General features: G+C 32.5%; 2 protein-coding genes across 3 annotated transcripts in view; both read left to right on the top strand.

Annotated features, from left to right (window-relative positions):
- Window positions 1-405: 405 nt before the first annotated feature.
- LOC133190419 (calcium homeostasis endoplasmic reticulum protein-like) overlaps window positions 406-20952 on the top strand; it is a 74050-nt gene continuing 53503 nt past the window's right edge. The window contains exon 1 of the mRNA XM_061326047.1: window positions 406-410. The gene's annotated coding sequence lies outside the window, so the exon portion shown is untranslated. The remainder of the gene's footprint in view (window positions 411-20952) is intronic.
- Window positions 1176-20317, top strand: LOC133190421 (phosphoglucomutase-1-like). Of its 2 annotated transcripts, XM_061326048.1 has the most exons (9): window positions 1176-1487; window positions 4639-4801; window positions 5455-5715; window positions 8182-8372; window positions 8766-8920; window positions 10781-11032; window positions 15251-15434; window positions 16730-16864; window positions 19079-20317. In XM_061326048.1, the coding sequence occupies exons 1-9, from the start codon at window positions 1245-1247 to the stop codon at window positions 19166-19168; spliced, it is 1674 nt and encodes a 557-aa protein (XP_061182032.1). In that variant the 5' UTR covers window positions 1176-1244; the 3' UTR covers window positions 19169-20317. The 2 variants fall into 2 exon arrangements, with proteins under 2 accessions (XP_061182032.1, XP_061182033.1); XM_061326049.1 differs by lacking the exons at window positions 1176-1487; window positions 4639-4801 and adding an exon at window positions 5076-5091.

Genomic DNA, 20952 nt, shown 5'->3' with positions numbered 1-20952 from the left:
GTTTTATGTTTCTTATAAATCTGTAAGAACAGAATACATAGTATTAATTTTATCGTATCAGTCCACGAACTTTTTGATAACTCCTCCTACTTATATATTTAACCAGGGACCTATATACTAAGTATATAGGTCCCTGATTTAACAAAAGTAATCTCCAACAACAAATATTGATTTATTTATCTTTACTAAATTTTGGGTCACAAAAAGGAGGGCTCCAAATCCGCCACTGTTTTAATTCATAAATGAACATGTCAGCAAATCACAACCAACTTAAACATGATATTGTGTATTTGTGGGTGCTTAAAAGTACGGAAGCCGGTTGGTGCCAGGTAGGAAAAATATTTTATCTGGCGGCCGCCAAATAAATAACTGGCGGTCGCCAGATAAATAGATCTGGCGGCCGCCAGAAGGTTAACTGGCGGCCGCCGGATAATTATTTGGCGGCCGCCAGTTAATTATCTGGCGCCCGCAATGTAGAATTTTTTTTCTACCTGGCACCTACCGGCTTCCGTATTAAAGAGTTTCAGATTAGGGTACACATCATCCTTAGTTCACCAAGTATGTTCATCTTACTTCACTCAGTCCCATTACATCGGTGTTATATCATAGTGGTCTGGATATTTTATGGCTTTCAAAAATTGAATACCAGATATACCAGATTTAAAGAAATACGCATCTTACAAATCAAATGACTAACTTTAGGGGCCGGACCATAGGGGCTTGTCTTCCGGATTGTTAAATGTAGAAAAAAAAAATTAATAAAATTTTGAATCTGCTTTAAATACACTTAAAAGTTGTTAAAATAAAGATTCTGACACTTTCAGTCAAGAAAAAAAATACTTTTAAAAAAGACGTACCACACCTATATACATAAACTCTACAAGTTTTCCATTTAATAACAATCCGGAAGACAAGCCCCTATATATATAGGCCTGACCTGTCCCCCCGCCCCACCAACCTCCTTTCCATTTTCACACAGATTTGTCAGACTTTATAGTTGTAGTAAATATAATGATCTGAAGTTTTGATTTACATTGTTGTCAACAACAACAGGGACGAACTTTATTAATTTGTTGTACCAGTTGCCAACCAAGATAACGTTTAAATATGCATTTTTTCGGGAAAAAAAATATTTGGTCTGGAGCGGTTCTAATTTTACGTAGCATGACTCATTTCCTATATGCGGTAGAGGTGACTGTCAAGGCCAGTTTCTGCGTTAGCTTCGCACGTTATACTTTGCGGCAATGTCATACTCTTCAACTACAGTGTCTACATCTCCATTTGAGGGTCAGAAGCCAGGGACAAGTGGACTGAGAAAGGCCGTGAAAGTCTACTTGCAGAAAAATTACACTGAAAATTTTGTGCAGAGTACTTTGGAAGGAGGTCTTGATAAAATAGAAGGATCGACATTAGTAGTAGGAGGAGATGGCCGCTACTTTGAGAAGGAAGCAGCTTTACTCATCATCAAAATGTGTGCAGCTAATGGGGTATGTAGCCAAGTCAGAGGACCCATTTTGGTTTGCAAGTTTTTTGCAGGCAAATACATGTACCACCAAAGTGTCTTATTGGCATACTCACATAGTTTGTAGATTGCTGAATTGCATATATATAATCTAATTAGGTCTTGGTATAAACCTCAACACAACACAGTTAGAAAATGTCTCTTATAGCCAGAATATCAATATCAGCAAGAGGACATTCACAACAATTCTTACAAACTTTCTGCCACATCAAAAGTTACCAAGACTTATTTTTTCTGCCACTATTTCCCTCTGGAACTCCTTGCCACAACATATTATGGATGCCTATCCACTTGAGACTTTCAGTATCTGAATCAGTGCACATATGACATTATAATAATTATACGTTTATTGAGAATACTCATATTTGATCAGTCTGTAAGAAAGCTTTAAAACTCAATATTGACTCCAAAAAGTGCTGTTTAGTGCAATAATGACCTAAGAATCATTGCATGTAGAATATAACGACCTGGTCACTATAAATATTGACTGCTCAATAATAACCTGTTAATTAAAAATCCCTTCAGTTTAAATTCAACTTAATGCATACATTAATGATTATTTGCTAAAAAAACAATGCCATTATGAAATGTACATCATCCTCCATTTATGATACAGAATCTACACGACATAAGATTTATCATTCATTAATTGAGAATTTCGTTACAAAGTCAAATTCAAGGAATGCATACTTGGCTCTTTAAATCTGCACCAGAATTTTATTGTATTCAGGAATAGTAATTGGGAATTCAGTGATTTTTTTTCTACCCATTGGGAAAGGGTCCGGTACCAGTTCAATTGGGAAAAATAGCACTGAAGTAGAAAAAAGGAGAATTTTCTGTCATTTAAACCAAATGAAACGTATTTTGCATATATTCCAACCTCATTACCTAATGCTCCGTGTTTCAGAGAATAAACAACACATATTTATTTTTTTTTTCATATCCATGTCCCTTATTTTCGCATTTTCATGCTTTCAATTTGTCAAAATGTATGACACTACACTGTTTACACCACAGGTCCCACCATATTACGACTAATCTCTACTTTCGATTTCAGCGGAAGTGAAACTATTAGTCAACTTGTACAATGTTTCATTTAAAAAGAAATAATGATGTCATCGTAGTATGTTGCTTGGCAGTTGATTTGGGAAATTTTAGTCTCAAAATTGGGAAAAATTAATGTTTTTTGGCATTGGGAATGGTACCGTTTATCGGTACCAGTTATATAAGGAAAAAAAAACCGCTGGAATTTATAACATTGATGCATGTTACTGACAGTCACAAAAACTTACAAGACTTGAAGGTGAAACAGAAACCACTTAACAAGCGAAAACCATTCCTGCAATCAGGAGAAAACAATTTTCGTGTCTAATATAAAGTTTAGAAATTGGGCTACAAAAATTGTTCCATTTTATATCAGTATGATAAAACAGTTGATCACCCCGTATGAGAGTAAGGCCAATTCAACTTAATTAGTAGATTATCATCCAGGGTCACCAAAAAATATGGGGCGGCTGGGAGGATTTTATTTTTTATTTATCCATTTTTTTGTGTCCGATTTTGACAGTAATTCTCACTGTCTGAATGTCAGGTTGGGGTGGCCTGTTGTCAATATTTCTGCTCACAAAATCATTGTAGAAATCAATGATTGTTTTTTCATCACTAAAATTTGAAGCATACCAACCCCTTCTTTCGTTCACGCCTGTCACAACATGAGAAATAATAAAAACCATTTCTCTTTCTTGACATGCGGTTCTTGATGTTCCTAAACTGGAAATACTTTTGAAATATAAATACCGGAATCGAACACGAAAAATTTCCGGAAAACATAATTCTTGCAAAAATAAAAAAAAATTGGGGCGGACCAATTTCTGAGGAGCAGGGGGGATGATGATCTATCAATTAAGTTGAATTGGCCTAATATGGTGAAATAAGGATTGACCTTTGCCCTGGCCTACTTGCTGACTTGACCTGACTTCGGCCACTATGTGGCCTTGGTCAAGTCACCTAGTCGGCAAGGTCTTGGGTTCTTATTTCATGATGTTGACACCATAAGGGGTAATTACTTGAATACTGTAAACAGAAACAGTTTTTATCCAGTTTTTAAACATAGAGCCCTTCACCACAATTTTTTAACCCTTAATCCATGTACAAGTTTGCTCCAAATGAAGCTTAATATGTCCATTAGGGAAGAAGAATGTAACAGGATGGAGCAGATTTGTTTTATTTCAATTAGGGGGAGTATAAAATAGTTTGTAAGGAAAATAAGTGAACACAAAATTTATAATCATGGCAAACCTTTGGGAGTTTTTTATGTGTCATCCAACTAAAAAAAATCCATATAAGGGTAAAATTCAACACATATTTTATCAACCCTGTTTTTGCTCCAATTTTATTCCATATTAATACCAAGAACTCTCTACATTGTTCGTAATACATGTGTAGATTAGAGTCTTACAGTGCAAAACATACAAAAACACATGATCATTAAAGCAGGTCTATAGACATGTTTTTTCCTTTCATCAATATCTATTCAGATGGTAAAAATAGCATCGGAATGGAACAAATTATGATTTTTCTATCATATCAACAAATGATATCAATCATCCTCTTCAACTGATTAATGCAATCATGAATTAATGTTCTAGTGTTTAAACATGTATTAGTTTTAATCAAATATTACCATACATATACATAAATAAACAGACAAGAAGCAGCATGATAGCCGCTAAAAAAAAGTATACAGTTGAACTTCGGTATCTCGAACACTGATATCTCGAATACCATGGTTATGTCGAAATGATTTGGAAGTCCCATCCACTTATTCTTCAAGTATTTTACCCTCATTATCTCGAATCCTCGGATATCTCAAAGATTTTGCTTGGTCTCATGGAGTTGGAGATAACGAGGTTTGACTGTATATATAGTATTCTAAAATTAACAACTATTAAGCAATGTTTTAAGAAATAAACAACACTGTCCATTGAAAAGCTATATTTGAATATTTATATTCAACTGTTAATTGTTTTTATTATAATCTATAATGTCCTTAAAGTTCAAACATGATGCCACAAAATGCAAACAAAAAAAATTATGTATCATTTTGCTTATTTTAGGTATCGAAAGTAATAGTGGCTCAGAATGCCTTGATGTCAACACCTTCTGTATCCTGTGTAATTCGTAAATATAAAACTAACGGAGGAATTATACTGACAGCCAGTCACAACCCCGGTGGTCCTGATGCTGATTTTGGCATTAAATATAACACAGAAAATGGAGGTAAATATAACACAGAAAATGGAGATAAATATAACACAGAAAACAGAGGTATATAAATATAACACAGAAAACAGAGGTAAATATAACACAGAGAAGGGAGGTAAATATAACACAGAAAACAGAGGTAAATATAACACAGAAAATGGAGGTAAATATAACACAGAAAATGAGGTAAATATAACACAGAAACCGGAGGTAAATATAACACAGAAAATGAGGTAAATATAACACAGAAACCGGAGGTAAATATAACACAGAAAATGGAGGAAAATATAACACAGAAAATGGAGGTAAATGCTATGAATGGACACACATTTATTTGTTAGATTCCATCTATCATAGATAATTCATTAAAAAAAAAATTGCTGCATCTATAATGCTTGGCACTTTAAAAAGGGGAATAATTTAAGCTGAAACTTCATGATGAAGATAATCTTGAGTGACCCTATTTATAATTGTGATAGTAGTCAATGTAATACATGTATGAGGGTAAAAATGATTTTCAATGAATTAAGATATGAAATTTGACATATTTGAATATGATATGCAAAGATTTATTAAATGCATTCTAAATTGGCCTGCTCATACACTGAAGTTTTCCCAGTCATTGTATAGTCTATAATACATGTATATTTTCTGTAATTTTTTTTCAGGTCCTGCTCCAGAAAATGTTACCAATAGAATATTTGAAAGAACAAAGAGCATAAGCCAATACAAAATCTGCCCTGATCTGAATGTTGACCTATTTAAAATTAGCCAGTCTACGTACACAGTTGATGGAAGAGAATTCACAGTTCAGATAATAGACTCTGTGTCAGATTATGTGGAGTATATGAAGGAGATATTTGACTTTCCATTATTGAAAAATTATCTGTCCTCAGGAAAACAAGTTCTTATTGATGCCATGAATGGAGGTCAGTGTAACTGCAACATGTAGAGCTATTTTTTTTTCAAAATACTCCCTGAATTTGTCTGTTTGATGAAAAGAGTTATCTTTCTTTGCCCATTTCAGTGTACTGAATTCCAAACAAAACCTATTTAGGATAATAAATACTGTATACAGAGAAATTTTCCTCTCCATTTTATTTTTGTTTCTTTGACCCTTGTTGCAAGTGGGCAAAATTAGAATGGGGCAAATTCAAAGAAGACAGCATTATCTCTTTAATACAACTGTTTTGGCAAATTTAAAATGGGGCAATATTGTTTCGAAGTGTGAAAGGGTGAAAAATAACCCTGCATGTATACAGTACATGTACCACATTTTTTAGGTAAAATGCAGTAATTTGACCACTATAATTTAGTCTATTGTGCAGTTTGCTGCAATATCCAACAAAAAGAAAATAGTTGTGATGGTAAAATGTTCTAATTTCCTATACATCTCTCGCATATTACAGCACGAAGAAAATATAAATGCTTGCATGGACCATGAGAATTGATGGTTGTACCTCGCATGTCAGTACATGTATAAAAATACAATTTTTCTGCAAGATTGAATTGGTTTTGACCCCAGGCAAGGAGGACCTAAAGGATTATAGTTTTTCGTACATGTGATTTCTTCCATTCTAATGGGCTAAATTCCCCTATCTGGAAAAAATAAAAGATCATGTTCATCTCACTTGCTGTTGTAAAGATTACTTAAACTCTGGTATGTAATTATGATGTTATCGTTATTCCTATTTTGATCACTGTTATTAGGTATGGTGTCATAATCATATGACACTTCAAGTAATACCAGTTGACTTACATAAATCTTAATTAATACGTGCAAATTAATTAGAGAAAATGAATCAGGTACAATTCGTTCATATATTTAAAAAAGAATATTGACCTGTTTTTGATTAATATGGGCATTTAATTCGCTACTCTCAAAGAATATTAATATTCATTTACCCTTTGGGTTCATTAGCTAAACCAAGAAGCAAACTGTACAAAATGTAGACATCATCTCCTTACAAAATCACATTAATTAATCATTGCCTCTAGCTGTCAAACAAGTTGTGTATCAATTTATATATTTCCACCCAAGTGATTGGACCATCATATCTTCCTAATTGCTATGGGGAAATCTTGCTTATTTTTGATTGGCTGTTGATAAAAGCCACATAATATTCATCTGATGACGGGTACAAGGGGGTTACAGAAAATTACACATGTCAGTTGCATAATGCTTTACTACAGCGTAGTATGGGTACAAACCCAGAAACTGTCATCATATAGCAGACATATTTATCTTCAGACTCATGATGCCAGTGTTAATTGTATACATAGACTAAACCATATTCTACCCTACCCTGCTTTAACATTAGTCATCAGCTTAACAAAATACAGTAGAATCTTTTTAATTAAGGACATAGGATACTTAAAAAAAGTATTGATATAGAAATTTGTAAAACCAATTGCACATGTTTTATTGTTGCTAAAAAATATTTAGATTCTATCATGAGGTTTTTTTGAATTTTTTTTTTTTCAATCTATTAATCCATATGTACCAGTAATAATATATCATTCTAAAAGTTGTTTTATTGTAAAATGATCAGGATATGATGGCATACTTTTACAAACCAATATATTTAAGGTTTTATTTTTTTTCCCCAAGACATTTAAAAATTGGCTGATAATTATAATAGGTATTATGTTTCACATATTATTTAACATTTTAAAATATATGAAAATTTCAAACTTCAAAAAAGTACAAATATAAGCAAATGATAGTTATAAAAAAAATCCATAAGTCTTGGTACTGTAATTATTGTGGACCTGTTAATATAATAATTTCTACTAGCTGACAAAAAATGTCATATTTGCAGGTATCTTTTTCTTAGATTTTCCATATTAAACTAAAATATAGCCAAGACATGTTCTTCCTTGATCTCCATATTGGCTTTAATTAATTAAAGAAGAAAATGTCAGATTGTTTTCTTGTCATTGGACTTTTGTTTCTCACATTGTTAAATGAATTAATGATCTTCAATATTTCCAATGAAGTGTTTAATTTAGTGTTTTTTAAACATCTGTCTGATCTTTTCTGTGTCGAATTAAGATGTGATTTACCAATAAAGAACTGAACCAAATGGTTTCTGAAATTTAAAAAAATTGATACAATGAATAAGAAGAAAAATATAATAAGAGTACATGCATACAAAAATAAATGATCGCGATAATTAAAAGACTTCAGATATTAAAATTAATTTGTAGTAAGGTTTTGTTTGGTTAGACTTATATACAATAAAAAGAATATATGTACTAAAGAACACTGTTAATTATGAAGTGTTGAACATATATTTTTGCAATTTAAGTAAAAAAGTTCTTTAAATTCAAATTAAAAGTATTTTTTAATTAAAATTTTAACTTAATACTTTGTACCATTCTCTCTATTACAGTTATGGGGCCATATGCTAAAAAAGTATTTTGTGAAGAGCTTGGTGCCCCAGAATCAAGTGTGGTCAACTGTATCCCCCTAGAAGACTTTGGAGGAAAACACCCAGACCCTAATCTGACCTATGCAGCAGATTTGGTGGCAGAAATGGCTAAAGGGCAACATGACTTTGGTGCTGCATTTGATGGAGATGGTGTAAGTGTGTTTTGACTAATGCATTTTATTTAGGAAACATCGTCTCTTTAAGCCTTTAAAGAATGGAATGTTGTATATGAATCCTATACAGTTGTGGTCTTCTCATCATCATCGTGTCAATTAAACTACCAATATATAGAATAAATGTTTTGATTTATGATAATAGAAATTCTTGTATAATACAGAAACAAATTTGAATCGTACAAAGTTGAAAAAAATATCTTATTTTGAAGTTTGAAAAGATTCTTAAATGGCATTTTTTGTAAAATTTAAACATTCTTTTGTGAAAGTGCAAATTAATTTGTATGCTGGCGGCAGACTGGTTTGAATTAGTTGCCCAATATTTTGCAAAAAAATTATTTTTCATTTTAAATTAATTATTTAAATTAACAGGACAGAAACATGATTTTGGGAAAGAATGCCTTCTTTGTGACCCCATCAGATTCCTTAGCTGTTTTGGCACACTATCTGGAATGCATCCCATATTTCAAAAAGACGGGGGTCAAAGGTTATGCCCGAAGTATGCCAACAAGTGGAGCAGTCGACAGGTTAGTGATAAGGCAGACATAATATGAAATAGTGTCACAATTTAATAGAAGAATTTGGACAATATGATGAAATATCACAATGCAAAGAATTTGGACAAAATTTATTGGAGAAAATTGAGCAAATCATGTTCTTCTGGGGAGAAATTTGTTATTTTTAGCTCACCTGAGCTGAAAGCTCAAGTGAGCTTTTCTGATCACCCGTTGTCCGTCGTCCGTCCGTCTGTCCGTCCGTCTGTCCATCTGTCCGTCCGTCTGTCCGTCCGTCTGTCCGTCCGTCTGTAAACTTTTCACATTTTTGACTTCTTCTCAAGAACCACTGGGCCAATTTTAACCAAACTTGGTACAAAGCAACCTTATGTGAAGGGGAGTTTAAATTTTAAAAATGAAGGGCCAGGTCACCTTCAAAGGGGAGATAATCAAGAAAATACAAAAATTGGGTGGGGTCATTAAAAAATCTTCTTCTCAAGAACCACTGGGCCAGAAAAGCTGAAACTAATGTGGAAGCATGCTGGGGAAGTGTAGATTCTAAATTGTTCAAATCATGACCCCCGGGGGTAGGGCGGGGCCACAATAGGGAATCCAAGTTTTACATTGAAATATATAGGAAAAATCTTTAAAAATCTTCTTCTCAAGAACCACTGGGCCAGAAAAGCTGAAACTTATGTGGAAGCATGCTGGGGTAGTGTAGATTCTAAATTGTTCAAATCATGACCCCCGGGGGTAGGGCGGGGCCACAATAGGGAATCCAATTTTTACATTGAAATATATAGGAAAAATCTTTAAAAATCTTCTTCTCAAGAACCACTGGACCTGAAAAGCTGAAACTTATGTGGAAGCATGCTGGGGTAGTGTAGATTCTAAATTGTTCAAATCATGACCCCCGGGGGTAGGGCGGGGCCACAATAGGGAATCCAAGTTTTACATTGAAATATATAGGAAAAATCTTTAAAAATCTTCTTCTCAAGAACCACTGGGCCAGAAAAGCTGAAACTTGTGTGGAAGCATGCTGGGGAAGTGTAGATTCTAAATTGTTCAAATCATGACCCCCAGGGATAGGGCGGGGCCACAATAGGGAATCCAATTTTTACATTGAAATATATAGGAGAAATCTTTAAAAATCTTCTCAAGAACCACTGGGCCAGATAAGCTGAAACTTACTTGGAAGCATCCTGGGGTAGTGTAGATTCCAATTGTTCAAATCATGACCCTTGGGGATAGGGCGGGGCCACAATAAGTACTGGGGGGGGGGGGAAATCAGGTGAAAAACAGCAAGGCCAAAGTTACTCAGGTGAGCGCTGTGGCCCATGGGCCTCTTGTTTATTCTTTTTTTTTTTTTTGTGGTGAACATAATTTTTATCATTTGTAGCTTTGATCCCAGAGTGTTAAATGAGTGCAGTTGTAATGAAGCTTCATTAGAACTGATTTACCTGCTTATTTTACTGTCAAAAATATTTGCACTGCAATCTTGTTTTAATTTCCTTTCAACAAAACAATTTTCCACTCACAGTGATCAAAGAGAAGAACAGAGAGACTAAGAATTAAAATTTTCCACAAAACATAATTCTAAATTACTGTTAACAAAATACGCATTAACCTTATTTTATGAAAGTACAATACGCACATATTCCAAAGGATTAGCACAAAATAATACTACGGTAAATACAGAAAGTGATATTTACAATGAAGTTGTTTTGAATCAAGTATGCAATACAGTGTACATGAAATTCATTTAAGATCCAAACACTCCTTGCATGGATGGTTAATGTCTTTAAAATTATTTCTTCACTTAAAGCATTTCTTTTAGATAATAATTTACTGATTTATGCAAGCAAATAAATAACTAAGTACATTGATTTTCAGAGTTGCTAAAACCAAAAACCAGACCTGCTTTGAAGTTCCCACTGGATGGAAATTTTTTGGGAATTTGATGGATGCCGGACGCTTGTCCCTTTGTGGTGAGGAGAGCTTTGGTACAGGGTCTGACCACATTCGAGAGAAAGATGGACTCTGGGCAGTTCTGGCCTGGTTGTCTGTCCTAGCCAATCAGAACTGCAGTGTGGAACAGTGCATAAAAAATCACTGGCAAACATATGGAAGGAATTTCTATACAAGGCAAGTATAAGTTGATTCGTACATTTCCTACTGATTCAGAAGTCTGGGTAATTTACATTGTAAATACATGTACTGTAGATCACTAAATTTTTGTGACACCTTATTTTCGCGATATAGCCATTTACTCTTAATTAGCGAGACAAAATTTTCACGAATTGTGGTTATTGCTCTATTTAATCTTTAGGAATACTAAAATACACTAGAATGAAATTTTCGTGAGCACACTGTCTCGTGTAATTATGCGAAAATAAAGTTCTCACAAATAAAAAGTGATTTACAGTACCATAGATGTTCCAGTTGGTGCTCTTGGTGCTTCAGAACTAGGAAAAAAGAGCAATTGTCATATGTATTAAATTTTTAAAGCTTAATGAACAGCTTATTAAAGTTAATTTGCACCTATAGAGATACATTTAGATATAACCACTGCGAACATACCTAAGGTAAAATATTAAAACCAATTTGTTTTCAAGCACTGATGGTAAAAGCATTAGTTATTTTTAGACAGGGTCAAATGACCCTGTCTATTAGTTTATTGTCAGTCGAGGCATCAAAAAGGAAGCTGTATGTATAGCATATGAATTGAATCTATGCTAATGAAAGAGTGCAGAAATTGTTTTGATCAAAATATTAACAGGCTGGTTTATTCCAAAATTCAAGTTTTGAGAATCTTTTTATGAAGGGCAGATACAGTAATGGGAGCCAAATGTAGAAATACAATTTAATATTACTAAATATGTTTGAATTGTCGATCTTCATAAAAAAGAAGAAAATCTGTGTTTACTTGAAATAGTCGATTGTACAACACAGTGGGGGAGATAACTTGTAATTTCAATTAAGGAGGGATTCTTGTCTGGTTTCTGACTAGATGAAATACTCAAAGTATATTTGCTTAATATATGTTTTATATATTTAGATGTAAGAGATTTAAAAGATCATATTTTTCTTTCCTCATCACAATTGTACAACTTTAAATAGAAGTGGTAAACTGAGTTTGAAATCTAGCAGTGACTATATTTTTGGCGGAATGGCGGCATATGAAAATATCTTCTTTTCTGCCTCTCAAAATAATTATAGAACAATGAATTTAGTTATGATTTTTACACAATCAAAGACTTGGAGAAAATTTTTTAATGTAAGTTAAATTAATAATAAGGGACTAAAGTTTTAAAATATATCAAATAAATATGATTTTCCCAACAAACTACAATTATGTTAGCTTTTAAAAGCTTCCAATCTAAGTTCAGATTTGAGCCAAAAATCCGTAAAAAGTGTTTTTTCTCTTTTAGTAAACGGTCGAAACTTTTTGTTTTTATATCATTTTGTATCTTTATGTAACAAATTTACCATATGTGAAAATAGGAAAAATTTAAATATAGGAAGCATATAAAAATAACTAAAATATCTTAAAATTTTAAGAAAAATAGAGAAAATTCGGATTAGCCAATATCCATTTTAGTTAAATTATTTATGTCAATTTGGTAATATCATCTTATAGACCCTATATGGTAATATCTCTTTATGCAAAAAGAAAAACATTTTATTTATTGAAATAGAAGTAGGCATTGCATGATTGGCAATAGTAATTTTTTATTATTTATGTCCAGGGAAAAGGTACTGACCTTGACCTGACCTTGCCTCTAATATAAAACGTTCAAATTTAATCTAACTGATACCATCACTTAGTGATATTGTCTCTTTGATTCTGTGAAAATTTCATTGATTTTTAAATATAAAAAATAAGTGTTCTTATGAGAAGAATCCCTCCTTAACGTCAAAGTTGATGTTAATTGTAAAACTTCAAAATGACGATATCATCCTGATGTATTTGAAAGCATAATTGAATTTGTGCTTTGTGCCAGCATTTACTTAAAAAAAAAAATAAATTAAAAATTCAATGCAAGCTGAATTCATGCAGATATGATTTGGAAGAGAACTAAGTGACTATAAGTAACCTAAACGTGTATGGGCTTCGAACCAAACACATGGCCATAAAATCCTTAGAAATGATCAAGTTTTACTATAAATACAACACATACACTCTTATAGTATTTGTACATGAATGAATTAGTATTTGAGGGTAGTTGGGTTTCAGAAAGCTGGAATGGCCTGTATTGCAAAGAGGAAAGAAGGGGGGAAGGTCTTAAAAATTTTTTTTTTCAAATCTAAAATGAATCAAAGTTTTTCAATAAAAGTTTTTTCTAAATTGTTTCAGGCTACTCGTATGATTTTGTCCAGAATGTGCATATACATATTATAGTAGATATAGTCATGTATAAAATATAGAAAAAGAACAAAAATTAAATAACAGGAATTTTTGGGGGTGTGTGTGTTTTACATGTATATCAATATTGTCCTATTTGAGAATTTATCACTCGATCATGCAGAGATGTCACCTGCTTTGGGTGAAGTGCCAGAAATTTTGACCTTTGCATGGCACTTTTTGCTGTAGCAGTGAGGGTTCTTTATTCTACTAATTAACAACTACTGTGACAAAGGACTTTGGTTTTTAAGGTCTCCTTGGAAAGACCCATGACTTTCACTTCTAATGCTGGGTGCTTTGTCAAGGAAGAGTTGCTACCTATATTAAATGTCCTTGGTTTAATGTAGCAGGGGGAATGAGAATCAAACTTGAACCTTCCGATCACAAAGTGAGTGCCCAACCACTAGCTACCATGTCCGGTACTTGAAGTAATACAAAGTATACTAATATAAAAGAAGATTTAAATAGGCATAGTCATGACAGGATTTCTTTGAACAAAAATATTCAAACAATAAACAATATACAACAGCAAACAATTGAATGTTTTGTAATTGCTATGATATTGAGAAAAGATGGTATTTGGGAGAAATTGATACATGTACCAGTATTTGTGAGAAACTGGTATGACATTTGTCAATATCTAAGATAAAAGTGTTGTTTGTTTAGGGACAGAATTCTTATCTATTAGACTAGAGTTGAGATTACTTCCTTGTCAGAGAATGTGGATGAAGATAAAGCTAGGTTATTGGAAAAGGGAATCCAGGTAGAAATTCACGGAAGTTTTAAATATGACCCTGATTCATATAGCCAAACAAAATTTTATGTGTTGGAATGATATCATCTACACTTTACCATTTTTTGAGTGTGCTATTTTTTAAGTTCATCATTCAATGGTTGAATTTATTCCAGTTAATTTTGTATTCATCAAAAGATTAAAATTGCTTTTCTTATCCATGTACAATATCTTAATGAGAACGAAATAAAATTCAGACATCCCAGTGAAAAGTGCCAAACTTAATGGTATATGTCGATATTATTTATCTGATAAGTTGTATAAAATACCCTGCAACCATTCACATTCCACTTTAAGTAAGCTTCATAATTGATGTACCTGTGTACAGTTGTAAAATTATAATTTATCATAATAAAGAATTTTGATTACATATTTAAACCCAGATAAATAAATGCCTCCAAGGTTTTCTGAACAACACAAAGTTTTATTATTACATAATAATTACTATACAGGCATAAGAAACAATATTTTCACTAAAAGAGAAACAAAAATAGTGAAATAAATTCCTTAAATAATGTTCTAATTAAGCAATGCTGCCAAAATAAATGAGCTAATCCCCCCTGTTCCTTTTAGTAATCAGTTCAGCAGGTTATGATAATTGCATACTGTGAATGCTCTGCTCTGAAACGACCTCATGCTGAGAGCATGATGATAGGGTAACTGTCAGAGATGCACAGTTATATTACTGTCACAATGGTAAAGGCAAATGCCATGCATTGCCAGAAGACTTTCTTATCAGTGACCCACTTTATGGTTAAAGTACTTCTGTAAAACTTATTTACTGACACTCATTGTTTGCCAAGTAAAAAGTTACATTATTGACAAACATTGTAAGATTTACAGGTGGTTCTTTGTTTAATCTTTTTAATCATTAATTATCTCACTCTGTTAGAACTTTTTTTGGTTGTTTTTTAGTTTGGTCCTGTACAAAACAGCACTAAATAGAAATTCATATGTTTCATACTTGAGGCTAATATACATGTGTATATATATGAACTTAAGTTAGCAATTAAGCTGAAATTATCAGAATATTCTGAAAGTCTGAAAATAACTGAAAGACTTGTGAATGGAAATTCAGTTTGGTTGCTTCAAGTACTTGAAATGCATTTTGTAAGAGAGGGAGAGAGAAAAAAAAATTGTTATGAAATATATTTGTTTTACACAGATATGATTATGAAAACTGTGAATCTGATCCAGCCAATAAAATGATGGCAAATTTAAATGCATATGTTGCTGATCAATCAAATATTGGAAAAGTGTTCAGTTCTGGGGACAAATCCTACACATTAGCCAAGGCAGACAATTTCTCCTACACAGACCCTGTAGACAACAGTGTCAGTAAGAACCAGGTGAGCTAAAATTATAACCCCTCCTTCTCGCTATAAATTGACCACTGTTATATTAAGTACATTTGGAAGCAAATAAACAGGACCTTGGTTACTGCCACTACCCCAATTTACATCACTTCTTTCTTCACCCATCTTCAACATTTCCTGACATATTTCATCAGAAATTCAGTGAAAAACAGGTTGCATCATTCATTGCGGTCAACTTGAAGCATCACGAGATGTAGAACACATACACCTAGTGTACATACTCCCACTTACGACAGCATCCTGTTGCTTATTGGTACACAATAGTATTTGCCACACACACCTTAAGTACTGAATTGTCTTCATGTATAATTACTTATAATGCAAACTGTGTGAATTATAAAAATAAGAGTTAATTGTCAAAAAAAGGAAGTAACTTCTCAGTGATTTTTTTTTTCTCAGAAATTTAAAGTATTTGGAAAAAAAGTTAACAAACTGTATTCATTCATTTCATTGCAAGTGGGGGTGAAATATAATTGGAAACTTTATATTCATTGTGGGAAAATTATATAAATAATTCAGATATCAGACAGATAGGACTGTAATATCAAGCATTGTCTGACACTTTTCCCCAGTTTGCGACACCTTTCTCCACCCACTTCCTTCTGTTTTCATTAGAACGAAGAGAGATTAATAAGAAAACATCATCAGGTGTGGACAAATCTTGGTCTCGCACAATCAAAGGAAGTGTCTGTCTATATACACTCACACCTCTTGGCAAATTGTCTCCTTGAAGTTTAGTTATAAGGAATGCATGTCACACTTTAGGTTACAAGTTCATGTGATTGTCCCAGATAGTTTTAGAAATTCTCATTTCATATAGATATGAGAGATTGCAATATAATATTAGAAGCTTTAGGATTTTTGTAGCTGCTTTATTGAATACTTTTACAGCCATTGAAGACCAAATATGACAAGTTTTGAAAAATTTAAATCCGAACTTCATTTCAAAGTCTTAACTATGTTAAAATTACCAAAAACCTTTATATATCATAATGGAAGGCTTAAAAAAAAAAAAAAAAAGCAGTGAAAATGTATATTAAACTAAGCATATGGTGTAAGGGTAAAGACCACAAAAAATTTGCATGCAGATTAGAGCCTTGATTATGAAGAAAGTTTATCTATTCAGATTTAATTTAATCGAAATTAAGTTATTGTAAAACCAACTCAGGTTATCAGAATATCAAAATGCAATCAATAATTTTGAAGCAGTATATTCGGTTTGAATATTATTGTGTTATAATTGTACTTCCTGATCAATTTTGCTGTAGGGTATTCGTTTGATCTTTGCTGATGACTCCCGCATCATTTTCCGCCTCAGTGGGACAGGAAGCAGTGGCGCCACCATTCGGATGTATCTGGAGGGATATGAGAGCAATCCAGCTAAATATGAAATGGATCCGCAGGTATACAAAGATAATTTTTATGAGAATCAAGTTTTAGCTTATCCTGAGATTACTATTTACTGTAGTGTTGTGAACAAAGATATTTTTAAAAGCTTACACAACGTTAAAAGATTTAAAACTACTTTTAATTTCTCTTGTACTTCTGCTAGTCTTTTTAACCTCAAGAACAGATATGTCATGATGTAATTACATAATAATTATGGTGGCAGCTGGTTTTGTAATGGTTTCAAATAAGAAATTTGAAATATTAAACTTTTAAAATTAATCCTCCCAACTTGGGATTTTCAGTGTTAGCCAAGTAATGGGTGTTTAATATTGGATGAATTTCATATGTTCTGACATAAATTTCATAATCCTCTTTCGAAACATTGACGTAAACGTGCGTTAATATTTATAACAATGTATTTTCTAAGAACTTGAGTAACGAAGTTATATAAATACATGAATTTCTTTATGTGACATATCACGAACTGTTTGAAATTATAGCTGCACTTTAGGGCTTATGTAAACTAGTTTTTCAACCATCATCACCCATGGTCAATCTTGCATATGCTTATTGAACCTATGCAAGAATGGCCTTGGGTTTCTGATGATGTTTTACTAACTGCCTTCTGCAATTCATGGTAAATAAAATAATCATGAAACTAATGGTGACTGGTAAACTTTATATTTAAATGCTCTTTTCTTTTTTCAAAACAATATTAAATTATTAAATGAAAGGGGAAAAATTAATTATGAAGAATATAATTTAGTATAAGTAAAAAAAACAGAAAATGTGTGATTCAAAGTCCGTACTTAAACAATGACCTTAATTTGCTGTAAAGCTATTTTTGTATAGATAAATGAATGGATACTTCATGTGCTAATGTTGAATACAATCAATGCTGATGATTACAAGCAAGTAAATTTGAAAGACTAAGAGTACCTACAATGATTATAAATGATAAGGTTAGCTTGTACCATCAAATACATTTTAATTTTTTTATATTACATGTACCACTATTGTTTACATATAAAATGAGAGATGTGCATGAACATGTATGTGAAAATATAAATACAGTGGAGCCTTTAATCTGTATGCCAACAATCCGGACACCAATAATCCGGATGCCAATAATCTGTACCCCAATAATCTGGACACGAATAATCTGGACACTTCACTTTTCAGATGAAATCGGGGGGGGGGGGGGGGGGATAATTTATATCTATATATATATACCAATTTATCAATTTTATATATTGATTTATTAATCTGGAGAATTTGCTTGGAAACACAAGTGTCCATATTTATGAGGCACGACTGTATATAAAGTATCTAAAATACTTCTACCAAGCTATATTACTGTGGTGTTAAGAATTATGGATTGTTTTTCATTCTGATTAATTAGATAATGAGATAAGGGGGTGTTAATTTACTGCCATTTTATTATATTGTTTGTCAATTATTTCTGCCCTCCTCATGTTGTAAGCATAATTTATGAATCCAATAAATTCTTTTATCATCTGTGTTCCATATTCACGAACACTACAGCTTTTAAATTATCCTAATTAATTAATCCTAGCTTTTATACCTGTGTAATAATACAAACATCTAATAAAGATTTACAATAAAAAAATAAGAATTATTTTCTCACTCATATCAGTTTTGTCAATCGATAGCTCATCTTTCAAGGTGTGTAAAAGGTATTTGAGTGAAATTAGGCAACCAATACTTGCACTTGTCTTTCCCTTTTTAATAGACATTTTGAACTGAAATTTTAGCTTATGCTTGGGAGCATCTTGAAAAATTCATCAAGCATTTTAAAAAACTAAACTGTCTCTCTATAACTCTAGATACACTTTTCTTCCATTTATTTAAGAAGTTTATTATGAGAAACAACACTTATATTTACATTCCAAATTTTATTTCTTTTATAAAAGTAATAGATATTGAAACATTGCCAAGGTTTTATTTCATTTCACTAGCTTAAGGTAGTGCCGTCTGACAATTATATTGCTAAGTTGTTCATAAGATCTTGGAAGACACATATATGTACACAAGGGAGTAATTCCTGCTATTATTAGTAAGATACTTATAATTTATTTCTTCTTGGATTTTAAAAGTTCTTGAATGCGCATGCATAATCTTAAAACTTTGTTAAACTAGAAGTCTGATACCCGATGCAAATAAATCACAATGCAATATTCACTCGATTTATTGTGTTCTTCTTGCAGGTTGTATTGCGTCCACTGATTGATATTGCACTCGATGTATCCCAGCTTTCCAAGCTGACGGGGAGAGATGCACCCACAGTCATCACGTAGACATGTTCAATAGTACACTAGTGTTAAAAGACATTGTAGCTACTTTAATTCTAAAATAAGGCTTGAATTAATACATTGATGAACACATATTAGAAACATTTTGCATAATATATATATTTATAAGTGCATTTTTTAATCTTTATTTAGCTGTCCTTTATGTTCAACAAAACACTCCAAAGCCATATGTGTTATAATTATTCTTTAATTTTTAATTAATTTAATATTTTTATTGTACTTCGCATGTTTTATTAATGTGCACAAAATACTTTTTTAATTTTGATTTGATTACTGTGTACCTGTACTGTTCATTTACATATTAAATGGGGCTCAGGTTTGTTGATGCACTGGGTACAAAAACAAACTTGACCCCCATTTTCTGTGTCAAGTCTGCACGGGTCAAGTATTGCCTCACAGATATCCACTGTATAACAACAATTCAGATATGTTTATCAGGGTTATCATGTTCAGATTTTGCAAGAACTATACATATGCGGTGACCGGGTCCTTGGATTTTTGCCATCTTTCCATGTTGACATAATTTCATTTATTTTCAACAAGTGTGTTGACAAAAATAGGTTAAGTGGGGATTAACCAGATAATGGGAGGGAGTCAGGTGGTATGATTGGGGTCTTAGATCACCTCCCCATTATAAATTTGGCTACAGCAAATGATGTAACCTCATCAACAGTTAATCCACTTACTTAAATGACTGATGAAGAGGACTGGTGTTGGGTTGTTGTTTGATGAAGTCTGGCCACATGAAGGGTGTGAAATACTGACCAGCCAAGAGTGTTTGATCTTTAGATACCTATAACCCAAGTGTTAAGTGCAGTCAAAGAAAATGTGTTAATTAATTCCAATAACTTTCTCTTCTATGAATGCCTCTGACAAAGTAGGTTAGGGTCCCATAAAGAGTGGAAAATTTTCTCACCAAACATACAAAGACTTTGATACTGTAATTTTGCCCCAGGAGTTTGTTATGATGGTTCATTAGCACTAACTGTACCTCTTCCTTTGTAGTGTGGGCCTGAGGGAGGGAGTGCATGGATGATTGGAGTTATCTAATCAATTATTTTTGCATCATTGGTGCTTTGATTTTATTGTTATGGCTTGTTAATCAATACTGTTGAATTAAAGCAGAACTGTGAATTTTTGTTGTTTTTCATCAATTACCTGAAGGATTATATATCTAAAAATAAACCAGGGCCCCATTTTACAAAGAACTAAGACCAAAATGTAATTTTGCGAAAGACTTTCTTTTTGACATTATGCTAATTTGAAAATGGTTTTAATTTTTCTTATCAAATAGATTGATAATTTTTTGCAAGCAATTTTCAACAAAAACACTAAATTTGCAAGATTTTACTATCGACTAAAGTTTTTGGTCTTTTGTAAAACGGGCCCCAGGGCATTATACATTAGACCTGCTGTGTAAAAGAACTCTGCAGGTATAAGTTGCATTCAAGGTATCGTAAAAAAACTATGTAAAGACATACCATGAATGTTTTTTTCCTAAAACCTACAATTGTAAAAACACTATCAAGGTACAGAAGATAGTCTCTCTAAATTCTAGAACAACATTTCCTGTCATTAAGCAGCCAAAGTTTATTTACCAGTATTGTTATGTCAATATCATCTCTCAGACTTCCTGTACTAATTATAAACTCACAGTTCAAAGTACAACTTGGTTTTACTGTGGACATACATCATAAAAAGAATTTTATTAAGTGTAAATTGATCACAATACATGTACTTTGACTTCTTCAAATTTAAAAATGAATGTG

The sequence above is a fragment of the Saccostrea echinata genome, unplaced genomic scaffold (assembly GCF_033153115.1).
Source record: "Saccostrea echinata isolate AGI-Se365-2 ecotype Australia unplaced genomic scaffold, CSIRO_AGI_Sech_v1 ptg000022l, whole genome shotgun sequence".
Classification (NCBI taxonomy): Eukaryota; Metazoa; Mollusca; class Bivalvia; order Ostreida; family Ostreidae; genus Saccostrea; species Saccostrea echinata.
Note: the sequence above shows the minus strand (reverse complement) of the source record. Positions and strands in the feature narration are given on the sequence as shown.